The 25,896-nt window shown below is 40.1% G+C and overlaps 2 protein-coding genes across 12 annotated transcripts in view; both read right to left on the reverse strand.

Moving 5' to 3' along the window:
• Positions 1-9,498, reverse strand: part of AMBRA1 (autophagy and beclin 1 regulator 1) — a 179,721-nt gene extending 170,223 nt beyond the window's left edge. For all 8 annotated transcript variants that reach the window (XM_049891021.1, XM_049891016.1, XM_049891017.1 and 5 more), the window contains exon 1: positions 9,284-9,498. The gene's annotated coding sequence lies outside the window, so the exon portion shown is untranslated. The remainder of the gene's footprint in view (positions 1-9,283) is intronic.
• A 5,323-nt stretch (positions 9,499-14,821) lies between these two features.
• Positions 14,822-25,896, reverse strand: part of HARBI1 (harbinger transposase derived 1) — a 55,420-nt gene continuing 44,345 nt past the window's right edge. For all 4 annotated transcript variants that reach the window (XM_049891040.1, XM_049891041.1, XM_049891043.1 and 1 more), the window contains one exon: positions 14,822-17,494. In XM_049891040.1, the coding sequence (XP_049746997.1) occupies positions 17,115-17,494 (380 nt within the window). In that variant the 3' untranslated portion in view covers positions 14,822-17,114. The remainder of the gene's footprint in view (positions 17,495-25,896) is intronic.

Genomic DNA, 25,896 nt, shown 5'->3' on the forward strand with positions numbered 1-25,896 from the left:
AGTCTCCTTCTGTAAAGATTGCAGCCTTGGAAACTCTACTGGGCAGTTCTACTCTGTCCTACACGGTCACTATGAGTCAGTACCAACTCCACAGCAACGAGTTTGGTTTAAGGTCAACATATAATGACCATGAGAGTCATTACTCTCACTATCTTGCAAATATCGTCAATTCTTCGCCCCTTTCCCCTTTAGTACAACCTTCTGACATGACATCAAGGCCAAGCAACCAAGGACACCAAGATGAAAAAGTATGGTTCCTATCATCACAAACCTTACTGTCTTGTGCCTATTACTTCTTATGGAGAGAAAGACATGCTAATAATTAAAATATACAGACCATCTCTACTTCTTCCCTTCCCATTCCTTAAACCTACTTCAATCTGGCTTCTGCCTCTACATTCCTCCAACACTACTCTTGCTATGATCAATGACCTCTATGTTGCTACATCCAACAAAATACAGTTGATCACCACCTTCTTGAAACATTTTCCTCTCTCGATTTCTGTAATAACACTTTCTTCCTGGATTTTCTATTAAATTCATTCCTTAGGGCTTGGTCCTGAGCATTCTTTTCCTCCTACTCTTTACTTTTTCTCTAGGTAATCTCAATCATTTTCTTTGACTATAAATACTATTTATATACCAACAGCAACCAGATTTATACTTCAAGTGCCACTTTTAAGCATTACCCTGCATATCCAACAGCTTACTTGATTCTCTACTTACATGTTTACAACAAGCATATTTTAGCATGATTAAAACTGAGGTCTTCATTCCATTCCCCAACTCCAGTCAAAATCTGCTCCTAGAGGGACACAGAAGCTGGCTGAATGGACACGGAAAAACAGGGTGAGAGAAGGAGTGTGCTGTCTCATTAGGAGAAAAGCAACTAGGAGTATATAGCAAGGTGTATATAAATTTTTGTATGAGAGGCTGACTTGGTTTGTAAACTTTCATTTAACGCACAATAAAATTTTTTTTTAAAAATCTGCTCCTCCTCCAATGTTTCCATTTCAAAAACAGCACCTTCATCTACCCAAATACTCATGCCAGAAATCTGGGAATCATGCTTGACACCTCCCTCTTCCTATACATCCAATCCATCATTAAGTCTCACCTGCACTAACTCTAAAATATTTACTGAATCTTTCTACTTCTTTCCATTTCCACTGCCTACAGCCTAATCCAATCGTCATCATCTCTTGCCTGGACTACTATATGGCCTTCTAACTAGACCTCCCCCAGTTCTTTTTCCAAGCCATTCCCCACAATGAAGCCACGGTAATCTTACAAAATCATACAGTAGATCATGACACACATGCTTAAAACCTTCAAAGGCTTCCAATTATACTTAGGATAAAAACCCTCCCTCCCTCACTTATCACTATATGCCACCAATACCATTCTTCTTTCATTTTCTTAAATGCGCCAAGTTCTTTTCCACCCCCAGGGCTTTCATACATGCCTTCCCCTTTCATCCTTCTAGTCTTTGCTTAAATATCACTTCTTCAGAGAAATTCTCCCTGAAGCCCCAATCCAATCCAGGTTCCCCTACCATAATCTCTTTTTTACTTTTCCTTCATATGGCTTAACACACTTTGCAAATACACATTCAGTGGCATAATTATTTGTTTACTATCTCTGTCTCCTCTGAACTGTAATCTCTATCAGGGGATGGACAATGTCTATTTTTTTCCACTCTAGTCTTAGTATAACAGCAGTAGTTTAGGGAGTCTAGAACTGTTTAAGAGAGTCCTGAAGGTGCAGTGGCTGCTACCAAAAAGTTGGCAGTTTTAATCTACCGGCAGCCACTCTGCAGGAGAAAGATCTGGCAGTCTGCTTCTGTAAAGATTTATAACCTTGGAAACCCTGTGGGGCAGTTCTACTCTGTCATATAGGGTCACTATGAGTCAGGAGCGACTCAACCGCAATGGGTTTTAGAATTGTTTAAAGTACTTTAGAATCAGTATAATTTAGCAGTTAAGAGAAAGGGATTATGGTGATAGAATTCTTGGATTCAAATCCTAGTCTGCCACTTACCAGCTGTATGACCTTGGGCAAATTGCTTAACCTCTCTGTGCCACAAATTTGACATCTATAAAATGGGGAAATTAAAAATACCTACATCATAAGGTATGAGTATCGAATCAACAGTAACAGGTTACATCATAAGTGTGCTATAAAAATGAATCAAGGCACTTAGTACAATACCTAGCACCTAATAAGCACTCAGTAGGCACTGGTTCTGATTAGCTATCTGGTATCCTCACCACCTACCACAGAGGTAAACATTCAATAAACATATACTGAATGAATGAAAAATAAGACTCTGCTATAATCATTAGATGGAAACCCTGGTGGCATAGTGGTTAAGAGCTACGGCTGCTAACCTAAAGGTGAGCAGTTCAAATCTACCAGGCGCTCCTTGGAAACCCTATGGGGCAGTTCTACTCTGTCCTATAGGGTTGCTATGAGTCAGAATCAACAGCAATAGGCTTGGGTTTTTTTTTTTTGTTGTTATAATCATTAGATAGATGATTTTTAAAATGACAGAGCAAGAATATTAAGGAAGTTTAGAAAGAAAAATGTAAACAGGTAGTTAAGGCAAAGACTGAAGCAACCCACAATTTATAAGCATCTAACTCTACTGGATTCTTGGAAAATACGTTCACTCTTCCAGAGGTTTACCTAAGGTGACTTGGTATCTTTGAGCTTTTCTCTAAATATTATTCATTTTCATTCGTTTAATCAACTTCTTCTAAATCCTTCAAGCACCAACCACAGTTCAAATAAATGGTAGAAATCAGATGCTAATGTAGACATTTCTACCTGTTTTCCAAAGAAATGTTCTTCTGTTTCTAAAACAGCCCTGGCCTGTTTTGCTACATATATTACAAAAGTTTTGAAAATCTGTCATTTACCTTGTATTTAGAACTCTTTCAGACATTGTTGCTTTCTAGGTTTCTCCTTGTCAGTAAAGACTCATCCTTCTACTTGATTTGAAGGGCACTGAGGGGAAGGTGGGGTAAGCGTGCTGCTTTACCTACCTATTCCTTTTTCTAGTTTTCTCAAAAGCACCAAGCTTCAATCCAAGTACAGTCATGCACCTCATAACATCTGTTCAGGCAGCATCTGACCACATATACGTCCACAGTCCCATTATCATTATTACTACTACTACTATGTTATTATGTTAAAGACATTTGGGTGTATCTGGAAGAGTTTCTTTAATGTTTTTTATGCATACAAAGGTACACCATATGCTATATACTAAGGTCGCTATGAGCTGGAATCAACTTGACAGCAAAAGGTTTGGTTTTTAGTTTTTTTGGTTTTCAGATAAACATTTGACTGACATTAGATATGAACTTCACCTAGCTGTTCCAACTCACATACAAATTAGACTTAAAAACAGATTTAGGAACAGAACTCGTTCATAATCTGGGGACTGCTTGTATATAATATGGTGTTCACGTAACATCTAAATCACATAACATCCTGTTTCACTGTGGATGTTAAGCAACACATGACTGCATTTCTATTATTTGTTCTCCTTTTGAAGAACCTATATAATCTGTCGTTATAATATTGATAATTAAAGCCAGCATATATATAGACCTATATGCTGTTCTAAAACTTCACATTAAGTTATTTAATTCTTATCACAATTGTATGACATTCTACAGATGAGGAGAAGCATAGAGAGGTTAAGTATGAGCCAGTAAGTGGTATATCTGGCATTAGGAAACCAGGCTGCTTGGATCCAGAGTCAGTACACTATATTGTTACTTAAGAGCTTGGGAAGTCATGTTCTTCTGCCATGTTTTCCCCTATCACCTAGACTGAAATACTCCAATTTGCTCCCCAAAACACCTGCATATTAATCTCCCCTCCAACTGAGCAAAATTTCAGATGCTTCATTTCATCAATTGTAAAAGACAGCAATTTTGGTTCATGGGAAGCAGAAATAAATGATGAGTCATGAAATGTAAAATCTGCCTCAGTTCATTCTACAGACAGAAACAGAATTCTGATAAGCAGTAGTAAAAAAAAAATGTTTGCAAAATATTTTGCCTTTCGTGGAAGAAAGGCACCAAACAAGACCGTAGGTATCGCTATACACACGCTCAAGTTGACAGCCTACATTTGCCTCTCAATTTCAACAGTTCTCCTGCCTATCTCTTTTTTATGGCTAAATACTTTGGTTTACTGCTTGCTACAAATTCACCTGAAAGCAGGTATCCAACATTCAAACTCACTGAACTCAACTTTCAAAGAATAGTTAATTTGGAAAAAATAATAAAGGAGAACTAATTCAATTCAGGTCACATTAGAGGTAAAACATTAAACTCACTAGTCGAGCACACTGGATAGTTACCCTTTACTATGCTAAACCCAGTGCCATCATACATTAAGTGACAGGCCAATACTATATGCAGCGATCTGAATGAAGGCTTCCATTATGATAGCAGCAGCAGAGCTTTAATTTCCTGAATCATGGTAGGCCGTGATTTCAACTTTTTAGGTGGACCCCAAGCCCAGGGCACACCACGGACCCTTCTTGCTCTTTCATTCCTCTCTGTCAGCTCTTGTCTGCTTCTTTCAGTTCACTTATTTCAGCCTAAATTTTATTATTTATCAGATAACCTGGTCAAGTATGCTCCCCACTGGAATAAACTTAATGAGGGCATGAACCATCATGGCTACCTCTGTATTCCAGCATCTAATGAGTATTCAATAAATATCTGCTAGATGAATTAAGTCTGAGAAAGCAAGCACTGAAACACAGACTCACAATCAAGAAATAGTTTCAAAAGATCTGACAGAAGTATTTCATAACTCAGAAAAAAACACAGTATAAGAACAATACACAATAAAGAAAGGAAAAAGTCTGGGTCCAGAAGTGGAAACTATCAACTCTAAAAACAAAGCAAGAGACAGAGAACAAGTCAGAAAAGATACAAAGTACACTAAAAAAAAAATACAGTTGCCATTGGGTTAAATTTGAGGTGGCTGCCCCATGTGTATCAGAGTAGAACTGCACTTCATAGGGTTTTCAGGGCTGTAACCTTTTGGAGAAGCCCTGGTGGTGAAGTGATTAATAGTTCCAGTAATAAAAAGGTTGGCAGTTCGAATCCACCAGCCACTCCTTGGAAACCCCATGGGACAGTTCTACCCTGTCCTAGAGAATCACCATAGGGTCACTATGCTTTGGAATTCACTCGATAGCACGCAACCACCACCACCTTTTGAAAACAGATGACCAGGCCTTTCTACGGAGGCACCTCTAAGTGCATTTGCATGGCCAACCTTTCAGTCACTTGCTGAGCACTTAACCATTTGTGCCACTCAGGGACTCCCTCAGTACACTAGAGCAGGTTAATCTAAAGATACATAAACCAAGACTAACTGGAAAAAAGGGGGTAAACATCCTTAGTCTCACCCCATCTAAACATGTAGCACCTAAAACCACTTCTCTTTCACTAGCACTTCTAAGCACTTTACTCCTTTCCACACATACATTAGCAGGCCCCTCCAGTGCTGGTTTAACATTTATTCACCTCTGTCCTCCATGATGGAGCCCTGGTGGTGTAACGGTTAAGAGCTTAGCTGCTAACCTAAAGAACAGCAGTTCTAATCCACCAGCCGCTCCCTGGAAACCCTATGGGGCAGTTCTACTCTGTCCTATAGGGTTGCCATGAGTCAAAATCGACATGGCAGCAACAGGTTTGGTTTTGTTATCCTCCATAATGGTCTGGCTTAATGCTGCCTTGAAAACAGCAAGTTGCCAAAAGACCCAGATGACATCTGCTAATTGCTGCTGTAAGAGAGCACAGAAGTTAACATTTGAACAGCACTTTATCTCTTTAAAGCAGTTTTGTGTACTTTTTTTCAACAAGTAATTATGACATAAGTATTACCTTTCCTATGACTCAAAATAAGCATCAGAGTACAGTGAAGTTCACCAGCCTTGAATTCAATTCCCTGTCCTGCTAGGTATCTGCTATGTGATCTTAGTCAAATTATGTACCCTCTCTGAGCTTCAGTATCCAAGGAGAGAATAATATCTATCCCAAGGGGCTGTTACAAGTATTAAATGGAATAACACACATAAAGAGCATGACACAGTAAATGCTCAGGAAGGACGGTAACCTTCTCTACAGCCTCCTCCTTAAGTAATCTGCACGAGATTTCTTAGCTAGTAAACTGGTAAGCCTAGGATTTAAATCCAGGTCTCCTGATTCCTTAATCTATTTTCTCTTGACCACATCACACTGGCAGGCTGCCACATACTACTGGACTCATAAATACGTCGACAATAACTGATTACAAACATTTTATCTTTTATCAGTAACTAATTTTAGCTATAAGAAAAGAAAATAGATTTAATTAATTTAGGAGGGAGGAATTTGAAAAGATAAAATACAAATTACCCCCAAACCACAAGACAGGTTGTAACTTTTATACAAACAAATTATGACAAGAAACAGAAAGTTCTCTTTGGGTTTATAAGGAACAACTGGAGAAAGAAACAAGAATGACTATGATTAAAGGAACTTCAGATTTTTTGTTTTTATAAACCAAACCACTGAGCAAAAAAAAAAAAAAATCTGCATCCCATTCCAAAATAACTCTATTGAGGCTGAGGCACATCTTGGAAAAAGAGACCTTGGTGTGCCGACGACAAAACTTTTTCTCCAATTCCTTTAAGAGAAGCAAAGACTTTATCATATTATGGGAGGAGTGAGACAAATAGTCAACATAATCTGTCAACATTCACGAGGATCCTCAAACACCATAAATGTTTTGGTTCAACATTAATAAGCAGCATAATTAATAAGCAGCATAAAGGAATATGGTCAAAAAAATAAGTTTCTTAAGTTTCCTAACACATATTGAAAATATTTTGAAAATCATACAGTATAAAAGTGTAAGTTGTTATTCTGTTAATAAAAATAATAATTTTCAAGTAATACACATAACTTATCTTTTTCAAGTGATATACATAATTCCATTCCAGGCCAAATTCTACAGGATATTCAAAGAAACCAGCACCTTTAAGAATCCCCAAGAACTGTCTTGCTAAAAGAATAATTCAATCACATTCTGAACCTGTACATTTCGGAAAGGAAATCCCACAAGACAGCCCACTCTGACACTGACAGAACAAAACAAGATTTGATCAAGTAAGTTAAAAGTGGAGTGAATTTCTATCCTAAAGCAGAGAAGGGGGCAAGACGCTGATAAACTCTACCCCATAAGCCCTACCACCAAATTTCTTATCTTCCTCAATTCATCTTCAAGTACTTTTTACAGAAACATAAAACGTTGCTAATATTTCTTCCCGACACTCACAGCAATTTCCACTTACTTTATTTAGCACTTAGAAGCCCTGGTGGCGTAGTCGTTAAGTGCTACAGCTGCTAACCAAAGGGTTGGCAGTTTGAATCCGCCAGGTGCTCCTTGGAAACTCTATGGGGCAGTTCTACTCTTTCTATAGAGTCGCTATGAGTCAGAATCGACTCGACGGCACTGGGTTTGGTTGTTTGTTTTTTATTATTATTATTTAGCACTTATAAGATACCACTAAGATACTACACGTAACTCTAAATTCTGTCCAGAACCTACCAAAGATTAATGGACAATATCGCTTCCTTCTCTAAGTTCTCTCCTCTGATATAATTTCTCTTCTACCATAAAGCCTTCTTCTTCAACGAATACACATTCTTAACCTAACTTCCCAATCTAGATTCTCCGTATAGTCTGGTGGCTCTTCATTAATCCTTTTCAGTAAGCACTGAGATCCTGGTGACTAGAAAAGCACTCGCGATCAAAGGCCTTTCATTTAAATCTTGCTGACCCCACAAAAAAATTAGAGGGGAAAAAAAAAATCTTTCCAACGCTCACACGAGAATGCTAAAATTGTGCTGGGTCAGAGACTTGTATATTTTCCATCCAAGCACCAGGGATTTAATCAGTTCTCCCTTAAAAGGCTTCTCCCAATGATTCTACATACTATGAGAACTTATCCGACCTAGCTTGACCTCTACGCTGATTATTTTTTTCAACAAAAAGTTACACAAATTAGGATCATAACACCAAATTCAATGAAAATAAAACGAGTAAGAATAAGTAACTCCCCAAATTTCCCAAGTTTGGAGAGAAACATAACAGAGTTCCCAGAATGTTAACCTTCAATTTAAATACCTCAATATTTGCATGATTCCTGCACACAGCCTTTTACCTCTAGTATATGCACTGACCACTAATCAAAAACACGAAAAAGTATTCCAAAAGGGACTCCTTAGGTTTCCTTTGGATACTTCCCGGAAGGCAAACCCTCACAAGGCCAACCATCTGATTTCAAAATCTTGACCATCCTGTCAGGACACCATAGTTGAAAGATTTCCACTAAAAACCGGCTGAGGGGAAGGAGGAGAAAAAAAGCATCAACTAGAAAGCAAACTGGACAGCAAACAAAATTATCAACCAAGAAACAAAAAGAAACTGTCATTGCTATTCTCGCTAAAATAACACAGACTTTGAAAAGCAAAACCAGCCAAAAGATCACATGGTCTCTTTACTTCTGAAGTCACCGGTAACAGAATTTATATTCCTAAGAAGAAGGAACCACAGACAATCAAATGACAAATCACTATGTGCATAAAGGAGTACCTGGTAAAACGAAAAAAGGTGAGCTGGTAAATGACAAAAAAGTGACTTACAGTGCCTTCAACATCTGCAGGGGATATGGGGAAAACTCACGTCCCAGACCTCAGCCTCAGTTTCCCTACCCAAAAAAGAGGCGAGAAAATGACACTTCGCTCAGAGGAGCCAGAGGGCCTTGTTCCACACGCCTCCACCTACTCAAGGGTCCCTCCAAAGGCCGGACTCAGAGGGGGTCCCCAGTGCAATTGAGTCATGACACCCGGAGCCTTAGGAAGCGGGAAAGGAAAAAGGGAGGAGGGTCAAAGTGCGCAAATCTTTAACCATTCTGGAAGGCGATTTTCCCCCGACACAGGGGGCGCCGACACCCACCCTAGACCCAACATCCCCTCCCTACCGAACCACACTGGGCTGCCCCAGCATCTCTCCCTCCTTCCGGCTTCTCCTTCAGTTCCCTGCCGCCCCTCCGGCCGCGCCCCCGAACGCAGCCCGACAGCCCCTCCTCTGGCGGAGTCTCGGCCGCGGGTCCGCCCGCCCACCCGCCGGCGCCAAGGTCTTCTCAACCCCGTGGCTGAAGGATGCCGGGCCGGGCCTCCCAGGCTCCTCCCGGGCCTACCTGCAAGGCGAGTGGGGGCTCGGTTTGCAGCCCGGCGAGCAGGCTGAGCCACAAAGAGGAGGAAGGAATAGGCAGGAAGGACGCAAGAGGTCCGCTCTACCGACCGGCGGAAGAAAGCGGCCCGAGTGTGGAGCCTCGCGGGTAACTCAGCCCTCGACCGGGCGCCGCCACCGCTCAGGAGACATCAAGCAAGAAGACGGCGCAAAAGATCACCGAACACACGAACGCCCAGACATTAATGGAGGAGCGCCTGAGCTATCGTTCAAGGCACCAGAGCCGAGCGCCGGAAAACAGCTCCGTGGCTTCAAGGTCCGGCTCCCGTCCAAGGCATAAATAAACAAGTCCAGATTCTAAACCTGTGCTTCTGCCATTTTCTGTGTCGGTTGCCGGCTGTTTAAGTTGTGTAGACACCTGGAGTTTTTCTTGAGAGTGTTGAAAATCAAATCATGGTGCAGTAACACTTGTAGTCTAATTGTAGTTTAGCTATACAGTTCGACTACCTTATGAACTTAGAAAAATATTTATCCCAATTGAGCAAATCACCTCTTTTGATCGTTAGTTTTCTCACAAAACAGTGAGATGAATGATCCCTGAAATCTTCTCCAGCTCTAACATTATGTGATTACATGGCTTTCCAGTAATACATTCACCAAAAATATGTATGTATTTATGGCGAGAGGAAGAGAATGCGAATCCAGATAGAAACAAAGTAAATACAAAAGCCCTTAAAGTCCCACAAACGTAGCAAGAAGCTGAGAAAACCCACGGGTGTGTCATCTGACCTTAAATCAGGGGAAAGCCAATCCATGGACCGCATTTTATTTTCTTCGACATGTCTAGATACTGATTTACCTGGCACCTGGTGGCGTAGTAGTTAAGAGCTCGACTGCTAAGGAGTTCGAATCCACCAGCCGCTCCTGGGAAACTCTATGGGGCAGTTCTACTCCGTCCTATAGGGTCCCTATGAGTTGGAATCCGCTCGAGGGCAAAGGGTTGGAATCCATAGGTTGGGGTTTTTTTTAGCACAGGGACCATAAAACCACAGGTGTGGTTCTTACATAATGATCAAAAGTCTCTGGGATCAGATGATAAAGTATGTTGACATTTTCATGCACAACAATGGCCTGTTTCTGAAGTCTCTTAGTACCCAAATATGCTCAGCACAAGTAGGGATTTATATGTGCATCCTGAGTACAACTCAGTAAAACACATGGATCACTACAAATATGGATTACCAAGTGTGAACAGTAATACAGAGTACCCTACCTCCTCCTAAGGAGTGAGGAGACTTGGAAGGGCATAAAAAGAAAATAAGATAGTCCCAGTCCTTGAATAATTTATAATTTAATTAAAGTGAAAGAACACATCCTTACAGCATTAATTTTATTTACAATTTATTGTTACTTTCTGTACTTTCTTCTTTTAGTCTGTGAAAATACTTAGGGACAACCCATAAAAATAACACATAGACATGAGACCAGCAACCATAACATGCCATACATAAGGACAAGACACTGGGCTTTGGTTGTCTACCACTGTTTTAGAGGACTTTTAAAATGAGTAAACAGTATAGTAGCATTAATGAAAGTCTTAAAAAACAACAACTTAAAAGTCTGCCTCCAAAATGTATAATTTTAATTTGTTCATGTTCCCATGAAGTGCTTGGAAATATCCATATATAATTTTTAGAAGTTTAATTCAAGGAGAGATACAATTACGTTATAATTTTTCATTATATCATCTCCCCTATTAAAACTTATTAGTTTTTTCTTTAACTGTTGCACAATAGTCCACTGAGGGGATACACTGATCATGCTCCCCATTGCTGAACATTTGTGTTATTTCCTTTTTCTGTGTAATAGGTATTGCTGCACTTAGAAAGAGGCAGCTATAACCCTATTATTTATTATTAGTCTTTTTTGCACATAAACAAATAATAAGAGTAATCAAGGAAGGCAGGGAATTCCTGGGTGTCACAAAGAGTTAAGCACTTGATTACTAGCCAAAAAATTGGCAATTCAAACCTATTTAGAGGGGCCTTGGAAAATTGGCCTAGAAATCTACTTTCTACAGGACAGAGCCTTGAAAACCCTGTGGAGCAGTTCTGCACTGCACACATGGGTGCCCTGAGCTGGAATCCATTTGACAGCAATTAACAACAAGGGAGGTAGAGGTTTATTTCTTTGTCGTATAAAAGAAATTCAGAGATGCACACCCCAGGGTAAGTATGGTGTCTCAGTGTCAGATACGAGGCTCCTTCTTATCTTATTGCTTTGCTATTAGTGGCTAAAAGTGGCTTTCACCTCAGATCCCAGATGTCTACTCAAGCTCCAGCCATCATGACCACATTCCAAAAAGCAGGAAGCTCAGAAGGAAAAGCACGTCTCCTAGCCATAACCACACATCTTGAAAGTAACACAGGCACTTCCACTTATATCTACTCACCAGGATTTAGTTACATAGCCATACCTAGATGAAAGGCAAGCTGGGAAGTAGTCTTTATCCCAGGCAGCCATTTACCCACTGAAGGTGGAAGGCACATGGATACTAAGTGACAGCTAAACAAGCAGTCTCTGCCACATTTCTGGAGCCAAATGAGGAGCTGGCAAAGAGACCTTTCTTTGCAGTCTTCCCAGAATTCCTAGAATACATGCTATAGATAAGCTTCCTTTTTTAGAAAGGTTTGTGGGGCATAATGTCTAGAGCTACACCCCTGATTCAAATTTGACCTAAATTACTACATTATTTTGGAACTTTTATTGCAGTAATAAAAGCTAAGAAACTGTAATTTCAAGTTTATGATAAGTTTTTGCTTTTTAAAAGCCAGAGACTTTTATTTTGGGAAAATCACCTGAAAGTTATGCAAATATAAATCTAAAATGACCATCGGAAAATGGAGATATTTGAGAAACTGAGACAGCTATGGAGCTATACTGTTCTGTGAGATCATGGAAAATACGGCTTATTCTGCAGGCAGAATCGCATTCCTAGAGATACATTTTCTTTAGAGAACTGTTTCTTTTGAAGTGTGGATTTAAGCTTCCATGTGACAACAACCGACTGTTTTGTTCTTATGGAGATGTCTGTGTGGATGGAAATATTGTCCATAAGAGAAAAGGAGTTGAAACCCCCAAACCTACAGGATACTCCTCACACTGGAGGAAGAACTTTAAAAAAGAAACCAAGTGGGTAGAGGTAAAGATCATCCTGGGTTGTACCACTGATGCCCTAAATATTGGTGTTAATACTCAATAAGTCATTATTGTATTGATTGTTCATTGTATAGCATTCTCCAGGTGGAGTCATAACTTTAAAGGTAGCATAGTGCATTCTCTGAAGTAGGGTAACCAAATGTCCTGTTTGCCCAAGACTGAAGTGTTTCCCAGGACATGGGTCTTTCAATGCTAAAACTGTGACACCCTCCTCTGCCTCCCCACTGCCCCCCAAAAAACAAACAAAAAACACTACCGTGGAGTTAATTCTGACTCAGAGCAACTGTGACAGTTCTGGGAAAACTGGGATAATTGGTCAACCTAAGAATGGACCTTGCCATTGTCCATCACATGGAAAGAATTTGGAAAGACTAAACCAGCAAAGGAACCCTGGTAGGGCTGTAGTTAAGAGTTCAGCTGCTAACAAAAGGTCAACAGTTCCAATCCACCAGATGCCCCTTAGAAACCCTACAGGGCAGTTTTATCTGTCCTATAGGTTTGCTGTGCGTCAGAATCGACTCAAGGGCAACTGTTTTTTTTTTTAAACAAGGAAGAGGATTGGGCATGTTAGCCTAGAGGAATTGCCTGGGGGAGAGAGGGAGGGAAAGGGAGGAGACTCTGCTCCCAACCTTGACTCTGGGATTTGGAAACTTGCTCTACTGCATTCTGGGTGGTAGCAATAAGGCTGAACCTAGGGTGAAATAACTCTGTAGCTGTTATGGTTAGGTGCCCATCGAGTTGGTTGCTACTCACAGTGACTCTGTGTACAACAGAATGAAACACTGCCTGATCGTGCATCACCCTCACAATTTTTACTGTGTGGGCCCATTGTTGCAGCCACTCTGTCAATCCATCTTTTCGAGGGTCTGCCTGTTTTGTTGGCCTTCTACTTTACCAAGCATGATGTCCTTCTCCAGGGATTGGTCCCTCCTGATAACGTGTCCAAAGCACGTTAGATGAAGTCTTGCCATCCTCGCTTCTAAGGAACATTCTGTCTGTGCCTCTTCCAAGACAGATTTGTTGCTCTTCTGGCAGTCCATGGTATCATGTGTCATCTTATTAGGAAGTTCAGGAAGAGGGTTAGGCCTTGGCTTTAAGAGCAGCCAAAATGATGAGCCAATTTTTGATTTTGCTATTACAATTATATTCTGGTCCTTTGTAGCCTGGTCTCATCGCACTGTGGGGTAGTGCATATACTTCGGGCTGGAATGGTAAAAGTGGAAGCAGTGTAGCCATGTAGGAGCAACACTGGGAAGGGGAGAGATTCCAGAACAGCAGGAAATCACTGGCAGCAGAGTGATAGGAGGCTCTTCCTTCTTTGTAAATATTTATATAGGATAAATTCACGCGTGGAATTTATTAATGGATTGAAATCTATGAACACTTTAAGAATCTAGAGTGACAAAGAAATCAGCTCTTCTAAAAAAGACAGCGCTCTATGTAAAAGGCATGTCATCAGGAGGGACCAAATGCTGGAAAAAGACATCATGCTTAGCACAGGACCAGCGAAAAGGAGGGAGATCCTCAAGGAGATGGACTGACAAGAGTGGCTGCAACAATGGTTTCAAACATACTGTCATGGATTGAATTATGTCCCCCCAAAAATGTGTGTATCAACTTGGTTAGGCCATGACTCCCAGTAATGTGTCGTTGTCCTCCATTTTGTCATTGTAATTTTATGTTGGGAGGATTAGGGTGGGATTCTAACACCACCCTTACCCAGGACACATCCTGATCAATGTAAAGGGAATTTCCCTGGGTGTGGCCTGCAGCACCTTTTAGCTCTCAAAAGATAGAAAGGAAAGGGAACCAAGCAGAGAGTTGGGAACCTCATACCACCAAGAAAACAGCCCCAGGAGCAGAGTGTGTCCTTTGGGCCTGAAGTCCCTGTGCTGAGATGTTCCCAGACCAAGGAAAGACTGATACATCACGAAGACCTTCCTCCAGAGCCGACAAAGAGAAAAAGCCTACCCCTGGAGCTGACACCATGAATTTGGACTTGTAGCCTACTAGACAGTGAGAGAATAAATTTCTCTTTGTTAAAGCCATGCACTAGATGACTAAGACACATAGCTACTATTGCGAGGATGGCATAGGATGGGCCAGTGATTCATTCTGTTGTACATAAGGTCGTTACAAGTCAGAGCTGACTCAATAGCACCTAACATCAACAAACGGCAAATCTGGAAAGCTCCTATGCTGGCCAGATGGAGTCACCTATGGGAATGTTAGGCTTATATAAGAAAGGCAAAATTATCGCCACTTTCCCAAAACCATACCAGGAAGAGGCTATAAATCCACACTGAGGGCCTCAAGCAGAGAAGCCTTCTCAGGCAATTGTATAACAAGCCCCTATCAGCAAAGGCCTTCGTCCTTCCCTATATCACTTTGGGAAAAGTATAAACTGAAAAATGAGGGCCTGTAAAAATCCAAGTCAAAAGGATATTAAAGTTATAGATTTGGACAGTTACTCTGTAGAATTACTAGAAAATAAAATTCTCCCAGGGAAAAACACTGCCAGCCAGTGTTCAGTTAGTTCAGCACTTGGAAATATCTTTAGTGTACAAGTAATAGACTTGAAATTGCTTCTGAAAGCTCTCCAAGACTCTTCCTCCCACGCAGGCATGTCACCATGTAGTGAGTTAGGTTGTGAAAAATCGCAATTTTGCTTAAGAATGGTTATTTAAGGCTAAAATGCTAGGCACTTTCCATGATCACATCCCACCTTGCCACTTATAGTACGTAGACAGCACGTATTCCTGAGTCAATATAAATAATAAAACCACAACTTTTAGGGGGAAATATCCACCTCGGGAAGCTTAAAAAGGAAAGACTGTGAGAGTTGAGACATTGCCTTATGAGGGAGACAAAGGAAGGTTGGGACACAAGCTAAACTTCACAATGGAAAAAAATCTAACAGGGCATCTCTACAGCACAATGAATAAAGTTTCCAGTCACTTATTTGTCCACTCCCACCTCAGTGACATCACTGTACATATTAGACTCAACCCCCTGCCAAATGGACCCACTGTTTAAGAGTAGGATGATGATGGAAAATAGCATTTGGAGTGGAAATAAACAGCAGATAATAATCCATAATTGTTTTTAATTTGGAGGATGAGTCATCCTCAATTTATTTCCAATTTCTTCTGTCATCAGCTGTTCATTTCTTTACTTTGAAAATCACCAGATTAACACTGCCAGTGGCAGGGAGGAAACGATCCAAGAGGACAGGTTAGAGGTATCACATGGTGACGTGGCTGTGAAACTGGGAACAAGACAATCCTCAGGAAAGTCTCTTTTTAAATCCAGCAAAGGCACCAATGTGTGAACCTAATTCACACTTGCATTATTTCAATCAAGTTTTTTTTTTTTTTTTTATGTCAGTCTAATTTTAGAATAAGACTTGGTAGGGGATTATTTCTTTCCTGGGAAATTCTGTCCATCACTTTGTACACAAGATATCCAAGTAGGTCTAACTCCAGAATTCATTTATATTCCTTTTATCTCTTTCACACACCTTCTTCATTCCCTAAATCTTCATACTATACTATACTATACTATACTATACTATACTATACTATACTATACTATACTATACTATACTATACTATACTATACTATACTATACTATACTATACTATACTATACTATACTATACTATACTATACTATACTATACTATACTATACTATACTATACTATACTATACTATACTATACTATACTATACTATACTAGGAATTTCAAAATAGAATGGCTAAACAGGCGTTCTAACATCAAGGTCATCAGCAATGTTATCTATTCAGATGCGAATTGTCCAAACCTGTGTGAGCCTAATTTGCCCATCAATCTATCAGGGCCTTTGGATTCCTTGTAAAGCTTGCTATTTTATCTATATTTGAATTGTCTTTCTTGAGCTGATTGGGTTTTTGAACTCAGTTAGTCTCTAGCTCCTACTCGAGGTTGCAAATAGGAGACTGGAGTCCAGACATTCTCCCTAGGACCGAGGTCCAAGTCACAGTCCAATTACTGCAGACAAGTCAAAGATGAAGGTTTTAGACTATCCCTAACATTGTCTTAAAAACACAAAACTCCAAACTTAGATTACTAGCCGTTTACTTAGGTCAGAAGACCACTCCCCAATTTAAATTTACTCTTCACATTTGCCTCATATTATGCCTATACAGGCAGCAAAGTACAAAAACTAAAATACCATCCACATAATTTAAGACAAACACGTATTGTTTTCATTTGAAATCTCCAGATCATTAAAACAACAACAACAAAAATATTTTAGCTGTATACATGCTGTGTTCCCGATTTTGCAGGCACAACCATAAATGTCTGCAACTAGTGAGCTTTCAAATGAGTGGTGCACACCCTGGAGTTCATCGGATAGTGCTGAACTGTAGTCTTACTTTTGCTTTAGTCAATAAATTTGCAAATAAATCAAGATATTCTGGCATAGCCCAAACCCTCCTAAAACACAGATTAAATGTCAGTTTATGACAAGTGTCCCCACACTCAGTCATGCTAAATGATGCAGCCGTGTAGGTGGTGGTGAGGGGAACAGTTTGTCACAACTTCTGGAAAGTCGTCCTCCTCCCCATCTTCCACCTTAGCTAAAATGAGTGAGCATCAGCTCCTGGCGGATCCGGTCGGCCTCGAAGTCCAGGGACTCCATGTGCTCATACTCTTCCTCAGGGGGCTGTTCCACGAGTCCTGTCACTGGGGAGGAACAAACATCCAGCCCATGCTCCAGGGAGATGTTGTGGAGTACACAACAAGCCAAGATGATGTGGCTGGACTTCTCAGGTGAGTACTGCAGTGCTCCCTTGGATCCATCCAGGCAGCGGAATCGGGAGTTGAGGGTTTGGAAAGTCTTCTTAATCACACTGTGAGTGGCAGCATGGACCATATTATAGCGATGCTCCGTTGGCGTTTCAGGAATGTGAAGTGGGGTCATGAGCCAGGTACGGAGAAAGAAGGAACTGTCACCTGTGGGGAAGGCCCAAAGAGGTCACAAATGATTATAAGTGGGATACAAAGTAGGGGAAATCCAGGAACATATACCGTGAGGGGACAGGAAATGTTAATGATCAATTGTAACCTTAATTCTCTGCCACCAAAACTGTGTGGAAATCAAATCAATGAAATCTTTTCAATTTAATTCCGTTCCAATTTGACTGCACATGCAGCGCTTCTTTCTCTGACCCTAACCACCAGAAGCTAGATCAGACCTCACAAGGTAAAGGGCACCATCCTCCAGACTGCCAAGTCTGCCCAAGACTTCAAACACCAGCCACAAGCTTGTGGGTTCCCTTATCTCTTAGGAACCAAGGACAAAGACTAAATTCTTTGGGAAAATTTAAAACTTTACCATTAAAATTTCAGGTCTGAAGGTACTATGTACTTCATAGACAGTAATCATTTATTCTCCCAGTGCTAAGAACAATGAGATAAAAATCCTACCTGCTGGCTACAAATTTGGGGGTCCCTTTCTCTCAGGATGGTAGCCATAAGCTCACTGATCCCCAGGCTCCCTTACTTCTGCCCTGTTGACTTCCACTACTACGTTAGGTTCAATAATCCACTAGAACAACTCATAGAACTCATGATAACCACTATGCTAACTATTACAGTTTTATTATAGCATAAAAAAATAAAGGATAAAAATGAAGAGACACATGGGGAGAAGTCTGGGAGGGTTCCCAAGGTGGAGCTTCCAAGTCCTAACAAGGAACATGCGGATACCCTTCCAATGCATCAAAGTCTTTTACTAACCAGGAAGCCCATGGAGCGTCCTTGTCCATATCCTTTATTTGGGGCTCATTATACATTACACATGATTGAATCATGCCCCCTAAAGTTTGCTGAAAACACAAGGTGGGTCTTTCTGGTCTGCCCAGCCCCCACGCAAGAGGCACCTCATTAGCACAAACCTTCAGGTATGATCTGGGGCCCATTCCAAGGTTTTAAAGTTATCTCTTAGGAACCAAAGACAAAGACCAAATCCTTTGGGTAAAGTTAAATTCTTTAACCCACAAAAACTAAACATGGAACCAAGATACATGAGGAAACCAAGAGGAAAATGCTGTGGTAAAAAGAAACTATGCCTCCAGCCAACAGCTGCAAAGTATACTTTTTTTTCTAGTGCACATGGAACATTCTCTAGATCACGTATTAGGCCATAAAACAAACCTTTGCAGAATCCAAAACATCAAAATATTACAAAGCATCTTCTCAGACCACAAGGCCATAAAAGTAGAAAGCAGTAACAGAAAAATCAGGGAAAAGAAATCAAATACTTGAAAACTGAACAATACCCTGCTCAAAAAAGACTGGGTTTTACAAGACATTAAGGAGGGAATAAAGAAATTCATAGAATGCAACGAGAATGAAAACACTTCCTATCAAAACCTCTGGGGCACAGCAAAAGCAGCGCTCAGAGATCAATTTATATTGCTAAATGCACACATATAGAAAGAAGAAGGAACCAAAAACAGAGAACTGCCCCTACAACTTGAACAAATAGAAAGCGAGCAACAAAAGAATCCATCAGGCACTAGAAGAAAACAAATAATAAAAATTAGAGCTGAACTAAATAGAGAACAGAAAAACAATTGAAAGAATTAACAAAGCCAAAAGCTGCTTCTTTGAAAAAATTAACATAATTGATAAACCATTGGCCAGACTGACTAAAGAAACACAGGAAAGGAAACAAATAACCTGAATAAGAAACAAGATGGGCCATATCACAACAGACCCAACTGAAATTAAAAGAATCGTATCAGATTATTACGAAAAATTGTACTCTAACAAATTTGCAAACCTAGAAGAAATGGATGAATTCCTAGAAAAACACCACTTACCTAAACTGACACAATCAGAAGTAGAACAACTAAATAGACCCATAACAAAAAGAGACATTGAAAAGGTAACCAAAAACCCCCAACAAAATAAAAACCCTGGAAGGAAAATTCCTCAACATAATAAAGGGCATCTACACAAAGCCAACAGCCAACATCACCCTAAATGGTGACAGCCTGAAAGCATTTCCCCTTGAGAATGGGAACCAGACAAGGATGCCCTTTATCACCACTCTTATTCAACATTGCCCTAGAGGTCCTAGCCAGAGCAATTAGGCTACACAAAGAAATAAAGGGCATCCAGATTGGCAAGGAGGAAGTAGAATTATCTCTGTTTGCAGATGACATGATGTCATACACAGAAAACCCAAAGGAATCCTCCAGAAAACTACTGAAACTAATAGAAGAGTCTGGCAGAGTCTCAGGTTATAAGATAAACATACAAAGATCGCTTGGATTTCTCTACATCAACAAAAAGAACATCAAAGAGAAAATCACCAAATCAATACCATTCACAGTAGCCCCCAAGAAGATAAAATACTTAGGAAGAAATCTTACCAAAGATGTAAAAGACCTATACAAAGAAAACTACAAAGTACTAGTGCAGGATACTAAAAGGGACCTACATAAGTGGAAAAACATACCTTGCTCATGGATAGGAAGACTTAACAGAGTAAAAATGCCTATTCTACCAAAAGCCATCTATACATACAATGCACTTCTGATCCAAATTCCAATGACATTTTTTAATCTGATGGAGAAACAAATCACCAACTTCATATGGAAGGGAACGAAGCCCCGGATAAGTAAAGCATTACTGAAAAAGAAGAAGAAAGTGGGAGGCCTCACTCTACCTGATTTTAGAACCTATTATACAGCCACAGTAGTCAAAACAGCCTGGTACTGGTACAACAACAGGCACATAGACCAATGGAACAGAATTGAGAACCCAGATATAAATCCATCCACATATGAGCAGCTGATATTTGACAAAGGCCCAGTGTCAGTTAATTGGGGAAAAGATAGTCTTTTTAACAAATGGTGCTGGCATAACTGGATATCCATTTGCAAAAAAATGAAACAGGACCCATACCTCACACCATGCACAAAAACTAACTCCAAGTGGATCAAAGACCTAAACATAAAGACTAAAACGATAAAGATCATGGAAGAAAAAATAGGGACAACCTTAGGAGCCCTAATACAAGGCATGAACAGAATACAAAACATTACCAAAAATGATGAAGAGAAACCCGGTAACTGGGAGCTCCTAAAAATCAAACACCTATGCTCATCTAAAAAAAAATTCACCAAAAGAGTAAAAAGACCACCTACAGATTGGGAAAAAATTTTCAGCTATGACATCTCCAACCAGCGCCTGATCTCTAAAATCTATACGATTCTGTTAAAACTCAACCACAAAAAGACAAACAACCCAATCAAAAAGTGGGCAAAGGATATGAACACGCACTTCACTAAAGAAGATATTCAGGCAGCTAACAGATACATGAGAAAATGCTCTTGATCATTAGCCAGTAGAGAAATGCAAATTAAAACTACGATGAGATTCCATCTCACTCCAACAAGGCTGGCATTAATCCAAAAAACACAAAATAATAAATGTTGGAGAGGCTGCGGAGAGATTGGAACTCTTATACACTGCTGGTAGGAATGTAAAATGGTACAATCACTTTGGAAATCTACCCGGCGTTTTCTTAAAAAGTTAGAAATAGAACTACCATACAACCCAGAAATCCCACTCCTCGGAATATACCCTAGAGAAATAAGAGCCTTTACACGAACAGATATATGCGCACCCATGTTTATTGCAGCACTCTTTACAATAGCAAAAAGCTGGAAGCAACCAAGGTGTCAGTCAACAGATGAATGGTTAAATAAATTACGGTATATTCACACAGTGGAATACTAAGCATCGGTAAAGAACAGTGACGAATCTGTGAAACATTTCATAACATGGAGGAACCTGGAAGGGATTATGCTGAGTGAAATTAGTCAGAGGCAAAAGGACAAATATTGTATAAGACCACTATTATAAGATCTTGAGAAATAGTATAAACTGAGAAGAACACATACTTTTGTGGTTACGAGAGGGGGGAGGGAGGAAGGGTGGGAGAGGGTTATTTACTGATTAGTTAGTAGATAAGAACTACTTCAGGTGAAGGGAAGGACAATATTCAATACAGGGAAGGTCAGCTCAACTGGACTGGACCAAAAGCAAAGAAGTTTCCGGGCTAAACTGAATGCTTCGAAGGTCAGCGGAGTAAGGGTGGGGGTTTTGGGACTATGGCTTAAGGACACTTCTAAGTCAATTGGCAAAATAAATTCTATTATGAAAACATTCTGCATTCCATTTTGAAATGTGGCGTCTAGGGACTTAAATGCTAACAAGCGGCCACCTAAGATGCATCAATTGGTCTCAACTCACCTGGATCAAAGGAGAATGAAAAACACCAAAGTCACATAATAACTATGAGCCCAAGAGACAGAAAGGGCCACATGAACTACAGACTTACATCATTCTGAGACCAGAAGAACTAGATGGTGCCCGGCCACAACCGATGACTGCCCTGACAGGGAGCACAACAGAGAACCCCTGAGGGAGCAGGAGATCAGTGGGATGCAGACCCCATATTTTCATAAAAAGACCAGACTTAATGGTCTGACTGAGACTAGAAGAATCCCGGCGGTCATGGTCCCCAAACCTTCTGTCGGCCCAGGACAGGAACCATTCCCAAAGACAACTCATCAGACATGGAAGGGACTGGACAATGGGTAGGAGAGAGATGCTGATGAAGAGTGAGCTACTTGTATCAGGTGGACACTTGAGACTGTGTTGGCATCTCCTGTCTGGAGGGGAGATAGGAGGGTAGAGAGGGTTAGAAACTGGCAAAATCGTCACAAAAGGACAGGCTGGAAGGAGGGAGCGGGCTGACTCATTACGGGGAGAGTAAATGCGAGTATGTAGTAAGGTGTATATAAGCTTATATGTGACAGACTGACTTGATTTGTAAACTTTCACTTAAAGCACAATAAAAATTATTCAAAAAAAAGAAAGTATGGCAGTGTTACAAGCAAAAAGATAACGAGTCTTGGCTAGGAATATTCTTGGTTAAAATCAGTAAAGATAAAAACTAATAGCTGAAGAAAGCCAAGTCTGAAAAAATGTAAGGAGGAGGTAAAGATACTGGGGGAAAAAAAATTCCTGGATTTTCCCAACTCAGAGATATTGCTCTTTAATAAAAGGCTTAGTAAAAACTATCAGATAGCAAGCCAATCTTCAAAATTTCTAAGGAGCAAGAGTAAGAGAAAACGAGAACTCTGCCAGGAGATCTCAAAACACTTGTGGGGAAAATTTCTAACATTACCATTAAAATTTCAGGTCTGAAAATACTATGTAAGGCCTTCAGAATACTTCACAGACAATAATCATTTATCCTCCTTGTGCTAACAAGAATGAGATAAAAGTCCTAGCATTTGTGGCAGATATCAGAACTCAGGCGTTCTGCCTTTCTAAATATTACCCTCACTAGTTGTCTTTAACAGAGGAACTGACGGAATCCCACATTAACAAGGAGAGCTTAAATACAATGATGCAGATAGTAGTAGTGAGTAATAAGGAAATTAAACCAGAAGTCAATTAAATAATACACACAAGGCATTTCCCTTAAGTAACTTCCTTATCAAATTATCCCGGGAATAGAGGAGGGAAGGAGTGTGCTGTCTCATTAGTGTAAAGTAATGATGCTGTCTCATTAGAGGGATAGCAATTAGGAGTACATAGCAAGGCATTTATAAATTTTTGTATGAGAGTCTGACTTGATTTGTAAACTTTCACTTAAAGCCCAATAAAACAAACTAACAAACAAAATTATCCTGGGAAGTGCTAGAAAAAAACAGAACACACACACAAAAAAACTGGGGTGCAATGTCCTAATACAGCAGTACAATGTTTCTATAATGTTTAATTGTCATGATTTACTACGCCTGGCAGATGAAATGTCTCACACAGAACCATAACCTTTTAGCAATCTGAGACAAATAGGCCCTAGGAGTACCAACTTACACAATTGCTGTGCTTCTGATCCATCATCTATTTTGGTAAATAGTTACAGAATGTTTCGAGTGTTCTAGGCACTATTCTAAACATAGTGGACTCTTTTCTTTTAGGAGCTTATATTTCTAAGTGGATTAACTTTAAATATCTAAAAATCACTGTAGACAAAATTTTCAAATTTTATATCTAGCTGACCTTTTCCCCCATGGACAACTTACTCTTTCAAATCGCACCCACCTCTTCTAATTACAGAATTTCGAGAAACCGATGTTTTATTTACTGAACTAAACATCCTCATGGCTCCCCCACTTTTCCCTACTCTCGGTTTTTCATCAGTCCACGTTCTGCCTGAGCACCAAAACTGATATAGTGAGTTGGTACAGATACCATTCCAGTCCTAGAGTCCATCGTTGAGACTGGCTTCACCACTGGCTTACTGAGTGATCTTGAGGGTTTCAACATCAATGTAGCTCTGACCTTCCAACATAAAATAGTGCTAATAACATCTTCCTCCCCTATTTCACAATCTTCATGTTGTAAATACTTTTCAGATATATGTAAAGCTCTGAACGCCTCAGAATAAATTCTATAAACTAACTGTTATTTTATGTTCTCAGACTTTCCTTTTTTTTTTTTTTTTCCTTCACTTAGAGGACTGGAAGCATGGGTATGGATCCAAAACTCTACTGACTCCCACACTGTAAATAACAATGGAAAAATAATGTCTAAATTTATTGAACACCTACTATGCAGCAGACACTATGCTGTTGTTGTTAGGTGCCATCAAGTTGGGTCAGACTCATAGCAACCCTATGTACAACAGAGCTCAACACTATCCAGTCATGCACCATCCTCATAATTGTTGTTATGCTTGAGCCTACTGTTGCAGCCACTGTGTCAATCCAGTTCCTTGAGGGTCTTCCTCTTTTTTGCTGACCTTCTACTTTACCAAGCATGATGTCCTTCTCCAGGGACCGGTCCCTCCTGATAATATGTCCAAAGTATGTGAGATGAAGTCTCACCATCCTTGCTTCTAAGGAGCATTCTGGCTGTACCTCTTCCAAGACAGATTTGTTCGTTCTTTTGGCAGTCCATGGTATATTCAATATTCTTTGCCAGCACCATAATTCAAAGGCATCAATTCTTCTCTAGTCTTCCTTATTCATTGTCCAGGTAGATGCTTTAAAAATATTATCTCTTACTATCCTCATACCAACTTTACATGGTTAGATATTAATAAACTCATTTTACAAAGGACAAGACCAAAAGATTCATCACCCATCCCTTCAGGCACAGGAAGGAGCTAGTCAGTAAATGTTGATATCAGACTCAGAGTCACTAAAACAATGGTACCATGCTGTAAAAGAGAATAAGATAAGCATTTAAGATGAATGACAAAACAGAGAGATATAAATGATGTTGGTTAAAGTTTCTCTAAGAATGGTATGGACCTTAAATGGAGAGATATACAGAACAAGATAGTTAAGGTAGACCTTTCATAAAATGTTCTATAGACATTAACCGGTTATAATCAAAGCACCTGTGGAAGACAAACACTCAGGAGGGGATTAGGATCAGAATTGCTGAACAGATTACAATTGCTTACATGATCAGTCATCCAGAAGACATTCTGGCAGATCTCACCCATAGCTGCTCAACAGGACTAGGCCAAGAGCTGAAGCAGTAAGGACTCAGGCTGGACTGTCTGTAGGAACAGGTACGTCTGGAGAATGGGAATTAGGTAATGAGTCTAAAGGGACAGATGTGATTGAGGATAGGAAGGGTGACGGCCTAGATGAAACTATGCTAAATAAACACGGTAGAATCACAGCTAATCCTAGGATTGGCTTCTCCTCCACCCTATCCCACAAATCCAATGGTGTTCTTTGGATACAATCACCCATCCTTTCTTGCTCTCTCTCTTTTTTTTTTAACATCTTTTCTCATACTCCTGCCAATCTTCCTCCACGTTATCCCATTGTCCATATGTCCTCTAGAGACCAGTGTTTTCCAAACTTGTCTAATCATATGAATCATTTAGAATACCTGTTAAAAAGGGATGTCTAGGCTCCTTCCTTGAAGAGTCTCATTCCTTTGGTTTGAATGGAGCTCAGAAATACACATTTTTAATAAATTCTCCAGATGACTCTTTTGGTCTGGAAAGTTTGTGGAACACTATACTAGTTGAGGGGTCTTCAAACTAGTTTTTCTGCACAGTTCATGGAGACTTATAAGGGGTACATGCTAGAACTGATAGTGCTAAGTCAATCAATTTCTACATCTTCAACTTCCATGGGTACTCTTTCCCAGCATACTTGGTGCCTAGCACGTGGCATAGTACCAAAACGGGCTGTAATAACCGCTTGGTAAATGGTGCTGCAATATCCATCTCTCCACTTCCATTCTTTCTAGAAAGAAGGGACTCAGAAAAGGACATAAAAATTTTTCAGAGTTTT

This window comes from Elephas maximus, chromosome 7 (genome assembly GCF_024166365.1).
Source record: "Elephas maximus indicus isolate mEleMax1 chromosome 7, mEleMax1 primary haplotype, whole genome shotgun sequence".
Classification (NCBI taxonomy): domain Eukaryota; kingdom Metazoa; phylum Chordata; class Mammalia; order Proboscidea; family Elephantidae; genus Elephas; species Elephas maximus.